The sequence below is a fragment of the Hemiscyllium ocellatum genome, chromosome 1 (assembly GCF_020745735.1).
Source record: "Hemiscyllium ocellatum isolate sHemOce1 chromosome 1, sHemOce1.pat.X.cur, whole genome shotgun sequence".
NCBI lineage: Eukaryota > Metazoa > Chordata > Chondrichthyes > Orectolobiformes > Hemiscylliidae > Hemiscyllium > Hemiscyllium ocellatum.
In genome coordinates this window covers 128,714,121-128,724,848 of record NC_083401.1, presented here as the reverse complement: position 1 = coordinate 128,724,848, position 10,728 = coordinate 128,714,121, and the positions used below count along the sequence as shown (strand labels likewise).

Genomic DNA, 10,728 nt, shown 5'->3' with positions numbered 1-10,728 from the left:
GGCGCTCAGACCTTCTACGGGAAAGCGGGGAACAGACGGTGATCTGCGTGGGCCCTTGTGGCGCTCACATGGGCTCCTGCGGGTCCTGGGTACCGAGTACCGGGGGCGCGGCTGGGTCCTGGGTACCGAGTACCAGGGGCGCGGCTGGGTCCTGGGTACCGGGTACCGCGGGCTCGGGTGGGTCCTCGGCCTCAGGAGCCGTTTCACCGGGAGGCCGCGACCCGAAAAAAGAGCCGGCCCTGCCATCTCACCGACTAACTACATCCGCGTTTAGGCCCAGAAACGCCAATAAACCGACAGTCTCGCCGCCTTCCCCGACAGATCGCCCCGCAAACCACAATAAAAGGCGAGCTGCAGCCTCCAGAGGAGAACAACTGCCGAAAGTGATGGATTAACTGAGCACTATATTAATCCTGTGGATAGACACAATCGCTGTAGGTAGGGTTGTGAGGACTGGACTCCCACAATGCAGCTCGGTGCCTGTAAACACGGCTCTGGGCGGCAGGAGGGAGGGGGGAGAGGGTATAGTGTGAACTGATTCTCTTTTATTTCTTCTGCTGTTACTCTTTCCTCCTGGAAATCATGACTTGGAGATGCTGGTATTGGACTGGGGTGTACAAAGTTAAAAATCACACCAGGTTATAGTCCAACAGGTTTAATTGGAAGCACACAATTAAACCTGGGACTATAACCTGGTGTTGTGTGACTTTTAACTCCTGGAAATCTGTTGAATACTCTCTTCTGGGGGGAAAAAAAAACTTTGAGCTCCTCCGTCCTTGTAGAATTCTGACGCATTTCCAAACTCCCCTTCTCTGTAGTCTTTGAATGCGTTGTTGCCACCCAAATTCGTGCACAGAGTCATTAGAGCTGTACAGCATGGAAACAGACTCTGCTGCTTGATAGCCCAAATAAATCTTGTCCCATTTGACACATATCTTTCTAAACCTTGTTCATATACCCATCCAGATGCCTTTTAAATGTTGTAACTGTACCACCACTTTCTCTCGCAGCTTATTCCATACGTGCACCACCCTTTGAAAAAATTGACCATTGGGTCCCTTTTAAATCTTTCCCCTCTCACCGTAAACCTATGTCCTCTAGTTTTGGAAGCCCCCCCCCAACACCCGCACCGGAGACCTTGTCTGTTTACCCGATGCACGCCCTTCATGATTATATCAACCTCTATAAGGTCACCCCTCAGCCTTTGATGCTCCGAGAAAAATTGCCCCTCTTTCCTAAAACTCAGTATTTCAACCAAACATAGCTAGAGAAACTCAGCAAACATCTGTGGAGAGAAGGCAGAGTTATCTTTCAAGTTCAGTGACCATTCCAATAATTTCTGCTCTTGTTTCAGACTTCTAGCATCTGTAACTCTTGGTTTTATTTTACACCATATTTCAATATGTTTAGGTTTCTGCTTGTCATAATACTTGTCAAAATTATAAATTACATTCTGTGTGACAGTAACATAAATAAACTGTCTTCACCTCTTGTATACTACCCACTGTGCTAACACTTTCATGTGTTAAAGGCAGTCAAATCAAAAGAAGCCTGAATTTCTGAGATGAGGTGAGTGTAACTGTTCTTGACATCAAAGCAGTATTTGACAAATCTGGCAAATGAGTTCTCGCAAAACTAGAGTCAATGGGAATCAGGACAAAACTTTCCATTGAATGGAATCATATGTAAAATAAAAGATGAATGTGGTTATTAGATTCCAGTCATTTCAGGTTCAAAACCTTTGTGCAGGAGATCCTCAGGATTGGATATTTTCTTTAAACCTGTTCAGAAACGTTGTTACACACCTCAAGAGCAGGGCCTGCTGTTTTAGAGGTAGGGATCCTACCATCATACTGTAAGAACCCACAAAATCGCAAATCAATGAACCCACCATTCTCCCACTCAGGATATTTGGCAGGATTCAAACCTAGGTCCCCAGAACATTACCTGGGTCTTTGGTAATAGTCTAGCAATAATACCACCATGTCATCACCTCTTTGTTGCACAGGGTAATGTCCTGCTGACCTGACCTTCTCCCTAGACGTGGAGAGGTTCATTCCATCGCTGAATCCCCACCATCAAAATCTATTAACCAGAACTAAACTGGATTAGCAATATAAATACTACACAAATTCCAAGAAGTCTGCCCAAAACATGTCTAGCATCTACAAAACAAAAATCAGGAGTGTGATTGAACTATTCCCACTTGCCTTGATACCAACCAGGAAATTGCAGCCCACTTACTTGACAAAACATTCCATATTTACTCCTTTCACCACTGTCACACAGTATAACAGTATGAACTGTACAAAATGCAAGATGCACTACCATAACTCACAGTGGACTGTTGAAGATGTGGTACTAATCAAGTGGGTCGTTGTCAAGCATCTTGAGGAACGGTTATGAGGAAGGGTCAGCTGATCTGAAACGTTAACTTTGATTTTTGTTCATAGATATTGCCAGGCCTGCTGAGCTTTTCCAGCAACTACTGTTTTTGTTATTGATATTGAGTTCAATATTATAAATGAATAAATATCCATTATCCACGATAACTCTAAGCCCTAGGAAACACCATTTCAAAATCTAGATTAAGATGTTACCAAATCTGCATATGTTTGTCATATATGTCTCTGTGTTAAATGTACTTTTAGATCTCAACTTGCAGAATTGAAATCTGCTCAACAACAACAGAATGTTTAAATGTCGTTTCCACCAATCATCCACCAGTCACAATCATGCCTTTTCTATATTCAGCCAATGGGAAACGGAGGATGCTTAACGTCAACTAATCAGCTTCGGGATGAAGGACCAATCATATCACCCCATTTTGGGCGGACTTTTCGAACGGACCAATCAGAATTGGACATTTAACTGTGACGACCGAATGATTGGAGGTGAATAGAATGTCCATCCGCCCCACCCAAATAAACAAAACTGATTTTCATCTTAATACCGAAATATTAATAATCGTCCAAACGTCCAAACTGCTGCACCTGTAGGAAACTGCCCCCGTGAGCGGGGATGTCTTTGATAAATCGGATAGTGTGGAAAAGAAGAAAGGAACTTCTTCGTTATTTTACGCAAACAGGAAAAAAAAATCCTCCGCTGCGATGATGTCATCGCCGTCAGTAAATAATCAGGATCAAAGAGAGACACAGGACACAGGGAGATAGATAGGAATAAGGAACAAGTAAGCGGGGTTTGTGGACAGACACACAGAAAGTGAAAGAATAAAACTACAGAGTGGGGATAGGAGAGAGTGACCGAGAGTAAGGGATAGGAGATCAGGGGGAGGGAACAAAGTGGGGGAGAGAAAGAGATAAAAATAGAGAGGGGTTGTGACCGGTGATTGGTCCTAGAGCTGCATCAACCGATAAACCGTAAGTTAAAATACCAGCAAGTCTGTCTGTTTATACTGGGGGGTGGTGCAGGGTGATGGTCTCTGCTTACACGGGTGGTTGGGGGGGGTGGCAGGGTGATGGTCTCTGCTTACACGGGTAGTTGGGGGGGTGGTGCAGGGTGATGGTCTCTGTTTACACGGGTGGTTGGGGGGGGTGGCTAGTCTCTGTCTGTTTACACTGGTGGTGGGTGGGGTGGGTGGAGTGGTGGTGATGGTGGAGGGTGTCTGACCTGGCTGTTTGCTTATTATAGCAAACACTGTTAAGAAGACTTGGGTGAATTGCAAAGCCTTTAACTGCATAGTCATAGAGATGTACAACATGGAAACAGACCTATCAGCCCAACCCGTCCATGCCGACCAGATATCCCAACCCAATCTAGTCCCACCTGCCAACACCCGGCCCATATCCTTCCAAACCCTTCCTATTCATATACCCATCCAAATGCCTTTTTAAATATTGCAATTGTATTAGCCTCCACCACATCCTCTGGCAGCTCATTCCATACACGTACCACCCTCTGCGTGAAAAAGTTGCCCCTTAGGTCTCTTTTATTTCTTTTCCCTCTCACCCTAAACCTATGCCTTCTACTTTTGGACTCCCCGATCCCAGGGAAAAGACTTTGTCTATTTATCCTATCCATGCCCCTCATGATTTTGTAAGGTCACCCCTCAACCTCCAATGCTCCAGGGAAAACAGTCCCAGCATGTTCAGCCTCTCCCTATAGCTCAAATATCCAAACCCGGCAACACCTGTACATCTTTGCTGAACCCTTTCATGTTTCACAACATCTTTCCGATAGGAAGGAGACCAGAAATTCATGCAGTATTCCAACAGTGGCTTAACCAATGCCTAGGACAGCCCTAGTTGCAGCTTAATGACTTGTTTCGTTTGGCTCTGTGAAGGCTATTTCTGATTCTGGTGGCCCGGTTGGTTACTGAGTAATTGTGCTATACTGAAAGAAAACTTGTATGTTTTGAATATTTAATGACTTAATGACACCTTATCCTAGGTGTCGTTCAAAAAAGGCACAGTTGGTTTAAATACTGAAGTATTCTGTCCATTCATTTTTGTTTAAAGATGAAAGACTTGGCATCTTATGAACACAACAATGAAGCCCATAAGCTGTTGAAACAAATAAATCAGTACTTGGAACAAGAATCCAAATTTCTACCAAGGGCCAGTGGACTCCTTGCAATTGAAGCATCTTTGGAGGTAAGAAATATTTAGATTTGGAAGAAGCAATTTAAAATTTATTTACTAACCCGATGAGTTTTTAAAATCTATTTGAGACTGGCTAAAATAGATGAGAATTATTTTCCCTATAAATATTAAATCTAAGATGTTCGTCTTTGTTTTGTGAGTTGGGGATATTTTGTTAGACTATGTACTGTGAAGGGGGTGGAAGGTGCATCTTTACAAATCCAATGTTTTTGAGCAAGTTTTTTTAGCCATTTTATTTGCAATGTAACACCAGCTTTAAAACTTCAAAACAAACACCAGATTTGGTGTAAGATTGAATGTGTTTTTATAAATGGAAATGTATTCAGCACTTGTGCAATTGCTTCACTAACTATTGTATTCACCCTGGCTTCTGTTTACTTTTTCTGTTGCTTTGTACAAGATCAAAGCTTGGAATCTATGTATACTCAATAGTTATTGCTGTATTAGCAAAGATTACCACTTCAGTGTTGCGTTTAACTCCGTTCAACTCTACTTAAAAATGTCACTGAATTTTTAAATTTTAATGGTTTGTCTGATCTGATTGTGTGTTTGAATCACAAGGAAGAGAATTGAAAACATTTTCATGTTCTGATTTGCAGAATCATGATTGCATCTCCCCAAAGTTAAGAGATGCTAAAGTGGAAGATCTCCGGAGTTTGACCAGATTCTTCGGCTGCAGTACTGAAACTTTTGTTTTAGCGGTTAACCTACTGGACAGATTTTTGTCAATTATGAAGGTTAGAATTGCAAATAATTTTTGCATTGTTTTAATATGTGAATGACAAATTTTTTAACAGCCACACAATAATTTCAAAATTTTATTGCACTTTCATATTTTTTGAGAAGATTACTTGAACTCACCTGTCCTTTTTTTTTGTGCTACATTTGTAGGTGCGACCAAGACATCTGCCTTGCCTTGGATTAAGTGTCTTTCATCTAGCAGCTAAGACCATTGAGGAAGAATGTAATATCCCTTCTGCCCATGACCTCCTCCGAATCAGCCACTGTAAGTTTACAGTGTCTGACCTTAAGCGGATGGAAAAAATTGTCAATGAAAAACTGAACGGGGAATTTAAGGCTGTCACCGCCTTGGATTTTTTACACCTGTATCATGCCCTGGCACACTGCCATGTAATTAATGGGTAAGTACATGAGCATTAATTATAGGAAAGTTTTATAATGCGCAGGTAAATTTTAATTTTCTTAATGCTCACCTCTTGCTTTTATTTTTAAAAAAAAGCATTGCTTTTGTTTCAAAAGTTTAAAGTCCAAGGTGCTGTTTTAAGGCTACAAGAAGTAGGAACTGGAGTAGCCCACTTAGTCCTGAAATCCTGCTCCACTGTTAATAAGATCATGGCTGGTCCAACATGTTCCATGTCCACTTTCCTGCCCTAGATTGGGTTGGGATATCTGGTTGGCATGGACAGGTTGGACCGAAGGGTCTGTTTTCATGCTGTACATCTCTATGACATAAAGATCATATCTACTTCTAAATCCCAATGAGTAGAGTCTTCACCTGTTTTGCCTTTTTGTAATTCAGGCATTCCCTTCCTATTGAGGATCATTTAGGGTGTAGGTTTGCTCGCTGAGCTGTAGGTTTGATATCCTGACATTTCATTACCTGGCTAGGTAATATCATCAGTGGCAACCTCCAAGTGAAGTGAAGGTGTTGTCTCCTGCTTTCTATTTATGTTTCCCCTGGATGGGGCTCCTGGGGTTTGTGGTGATGTCACTTCCTGTTCAATTTCTGAGGGGTTGATAAATAGTATCTAGTTCTGTGTTTGTTTATGGTGTTGTGGTTGGAGTGCCACAAACACTACGTAGGACAAACAGGAAGAAAGTTAGCTACCAGGATACACAGACACCAGCTAGCCACAAAAAGACATGACCCTCTCTCCCTCGTAGCCCTACACATGGAGGATAAAAAAAAGCACCATTTCGACTGGGACAACACATCTATCCTGGGACAGGCTAAGCAAAGACATACCAGAGATTTCCTAGAGGCCTGGCACTCCAACCACAACGTCATAAAAAACACATAGATCTTGATACCATCTATCAGACCTGCAGAAAACGAACAGGAAATGACATCACACAAACCCAAAAGCAAAGACTTAGGATTGAATTGTTCTGTTAATTTTTACACTAATTTTTTTGTTCCCTTAGGAAAGAATTTCTGATTCTTGATAGGCTGGAAGCACAGCTGAAAGCTTGCTGTTGCCGATTTGTTTTTTCCAGAGCTAAAGTAAGTTTTTGATTGCATTTTATAGTGTTATAACAGTTATGTGTGGGCCTTGTTCTGAGTTTATTTTAAATGACTTCTGTTGTGCTATGAAATGAACTTTAGTGTGAAATTCGTTTTTGCTTTTGCAGCCATCTGTATTGGCCTTGTCCCTTCTGACCCTTGAAGTTGAAAACTTGAAATCCGGTGACTTGTTTGAAATTATACTGCGTGTTCAAAAACATTCCAAAGTGGGTATATAGGAAGCTGTTTTTTTCTCTATAAAAACTCCTCTTCTTTCACTATGCCAGCATAGTTTCTACATTTAAAGCACTACCATTTTGCTATGCTGTATGAAATGTTAGGATAGACATGGAAGGAGCTAAGCAAGAAGAGGTGATAAACAATATTTCTTCCCACACATCATTACATTTGCAGATTTCATTGTGACAATCAAAGGAAGCTGATTTAAAGTTATGGTATTGCATATTTATATATGCTTGACTATGTCTAAGGAAATTGAACACCATATGCTTAAGCAGTGACTTGCATTTACAACGCATCCTCAACGAAACAAAAAACAATCACATTTTACATGAAACCTAGCTATTTCAGTCAATCCTGTTTCAGTCAATTTTGTTAAATATTAACTATTTATTGAACCACATTTCCTCGACCATTTGGACCCAACTATGTAATATACTTTAATCAGAGCGGATTCTGGAGTACGCTTCAATTTGTTCAGGAGGAGTAAACATCTGTGTGCTCTGATTTTAATGTGTAAACCAATGGTACTACATAGAAAGTTTAATGAGCATTTCCAATGAAATGCACTATAATCTTGTAGTAGTAGTTAATAATAATGATCATGTCTTTTAGATTAGCCAGTATGACTTGGCATACTGGCGTGAACTGGTGTCCAAATGTCTGGCTGACTACTCTTCACCTGAATGCTGCAAGCCTGATAACAAGAAGCTAGTGTGGATTGTTTCAAGGCGTACAGCCCGTCACTTACAGAATAGTTATTATAGTGTCCCTGAATTGCCAACTATCCCAGAAGCTGGCTGCTTCACTGAAACTGAAAGGTAAATTACTGTGGTGTCCTGATATTGAAAGATTTTTGTATTTAAAAATTTATTTCAGCAAGTAATAACACAGTATAAGCTTTTATTTGGATTTTCAAGATTGTTCTTTTTTTTGTTTTAAAGTGAGGATTCATGTGAAGAAATGAGCTGTGGTGAAGATGGTCTGAGTAGCTCTCCACGGAGTCACACAGAGAGTGAATTCTTCTCTTGATCTCTTGCACCAGTCCAAGTGGCAAAGTTCTACTGTAGATTACCTACATCAGTCTAGAGGTCTTGCAGCCTCATCCCCTCATACTTATAGTTTGGCATTATTCTAGTAACTTTTATGTTGTGCTGATTTTAATACGTTGCTCTGTCTTCAGTTCAATGAGGTGATGCCCTTCAATACTGCTTAGACAATGGTTGATTGTTTATTAATGTAAAGCTATACTGTAAACCAGTTAACTGTTGGTCTGGACTTAATCGAATCTTCTACTTGTTGGATATAGTTTTATTAGCATGGAATTTTATTTGCAAGATATGGTAATATAAATATTATGGCATCATTTTAAGCTTTATTTTAGATATGAAAATCTGATATTCTAAGATTCAAAAACAAAAAGCACTGACTTAAATTCCTTCAGGAAATTCATACACAGCTTGACTAGGTAACCCACAGCATTTCTGATTTACTGTTATCTGATTTCTAAAAATCACATGGTTAATAGATACACTGTAAAATGCAGCAATTATGGTGAAACCAGTCATGATTCCTGCAAGCTAACCAAAAATCCCACTTTTGACTATAAGTTTCAAAGTAGAACATTGCATGCTCTCCATATCCATTGATAATGACATGAAAATAAGTTGTCGTGCATGCTGAAGAAGCACAGGTATTTGGATCGACTGGATGGAAGTGCAGCATCAGTAAATTAATAATAATTTATGAACCCTAATAAGCTAAGGCAAATGTCAAAGGAGTATTTTAGGTATTTAATCATACATCTCTTTTTAAAATGATTGCAGATAACAATGTCTTATCAAAAATCACATATTTCAAGACTGATTTCAAATTGTATCTGGAAATTAAAACTTTTATTAATGTATTGTTGTAAAATGCCAGTTTAGAATGGTAGTGAATGGGTGATGTTTTGTGAATTAAGAAATTGTGAATATTATTGAATGCATTCCTATTCTTCTCACTTTAAATTGCTAATTCATGCCTACTACAATAGGATGACAGGTTTTTTTTTAAAGCTCATATTTTTGCTTCAAAATTTGAGTTATCAAATCATTTTAAGTCAGTGTTATGGGAAAGGTTTTTTTTTGTTGCTGTGCAGATTCCATTTTTTGTAGAACCAATCATTTTGAGTGAAGTAACATCAAATTTAGAAGTACACTGTAAACCTTGACTCCTAGAATTCCTGTACAGTGTCAGTTTCCAATGTTGAATTTAACTCCTCATCGATCATACTTCCTGCACATCACAGCTTACTCACTCACTCACTCACTCTCTCGCTCTCTCCATCTGCACTTTTCACAAACAATGTGGTGGTAGTAGATGTGGTAGATAGGAGAATGCTGTTAACAACTTTTCACACTTGTCACTCCAGCTGCTTGGAGAGCATTCAGATCAGATTGGTCAGGTTAGGCATACATTTTGCTAATGTTAAACTATTTTTTTTTGAAAGGAGAAAAGTGTCAACTAGAGAAAGTGTTCTTTTTTTTAAATTGCAAATGTTACAGCTATTTCAGATAGTACTTTAAAACCACTGTACTTTTCGCAACAATTACCTCAAACTGAGCCTTTGGTATAGCAACTTGTTTTTGTACAACCTAGTGGCTGTTTCATGTGCCAATCGGATATTTTTTGAGAATGATTAGATTGTACTGTTGATGTTTGATCAATGACCATGCTTGCTCCTAGCTTTTTTTTGGTATGAAGGAAAAGTTGTTTCCAGAACCTCTGCCGCAGCAATGTATGAAGGAGAAATCCTCGTTTACAAACAAATGTACATAATTTAACTTAAATGTATAGGAAACAAGTGCACTTATTTTTCCGTTTTTATTCAGGTATGAAAGCAACCAATGCACTTATGAAAAGTATTATGTAGCACTGTCTGTCTGATTCTTTGGCATTGTGAACATGTTCCCTGTAGATATTAACTTATTGTATATTTTCAATTTGTACATATTGTAAAATATATCACCCTGAAACTTTCTACCTACCAAGGTAGAGTAAATAAAGACTCCTTTGCAATATATTTAATTTTTGTTCAGAAGTTCCAAACAATGCTTGATTACCAAAATGTTAATGAGATTTACATTAACTGATTTACCTTTGATTCTTTTGTTGATTAAAAATCTAACTTGACTGACCTTGAATACAATTTAGATGGATCTGCTTTCATTACTTTTAGGAAGAGAATTCCACATACTTAAAGGCTCTTTCCCAGTCTTCCCCCTAGCTCATGATTTGCACACTATGTCAAATCCCCTCAATGAATGGTAGGTGTTTTAGGTTAATCTTTGGAAGAATTAAAAAGCAAAAGTCACTTTTTTTTTCCCCTTAACAACCTTTTCTATTTCAGGAATCTGAATAAATCTTGCCTGAGCCACTTCAAATACAATTATATCCTTTTAAGTAAGAAACCAAAATTGTACTCAAGCTGTGATTTTCATCTGAAGAACTTTACAATTGCAGCAGTATTTCCCTTCTTGTCAATTTCATTTCTCCTTGCAAAAACTACCAACATTTAATTTGCCTTAACATTAGTATGTGGGTAAAGAAAATGATTTTGTGAATCCTTGTACCATGACC

General features: G+C 39.3%; 1 protein-coding gene across 1 annotated transcript; it reads left to right on the top strand.

Moving 5' to 3' along the window:
- Positions 1-3,033: 3,033 nt before the first annotated feature.
- On the top strand, positions 3,034-10,192 carry ccng2 (cyclin G2). The gene is made up of 8 exons (XM_060831930.1): positions 3,034-3,380; positions 4,479-4,613; positions 5,222-5,359; positions 5,514-5,764; positions 6,789-6,867; positions 6,996-7,094; positions 7,723-7,928; positions 8,052-10,192. The coding sequence occupies exons 2-8, from the start codon at positions 4,479-4,481 to the stop codon at positions 8,137-8,139; spliced, it is 996 nt and encodes a 331-aa protein (XP_060687913.1). The 5' UTR covers positions 3,034-3,380; the 3' UTR covers positions 8,140-10,192.
- The last annotated feature ends 536 nt before the right edge of the window (positions 10,193-10,728 follow it).

Excerpts from the sequence above, each read along its gene's own strand:
- ccng2 (XM_060831930.1), top strand. The coding sequence starts at position 4,479 with ATGAAAGACTTGGCATCTTATGAACACAACAATGAAGCCCATAAGCTG. Across the intron at positions 4,614-5,221 it reads CAATTGAAGCATCTTTGGAG|AATCATGATTGCATCTCCCC; the intron begins GTAAGAAATATT and ends TCTGATTTGCAG. Across the intron at positions 7,095-7,722 it reads GTGTTCAAAAACATTCCAAA|ATTAGCCAGTATGACTTGGC; the intron begins GTGGGTATATAG and ends CATGTCTTTTAG.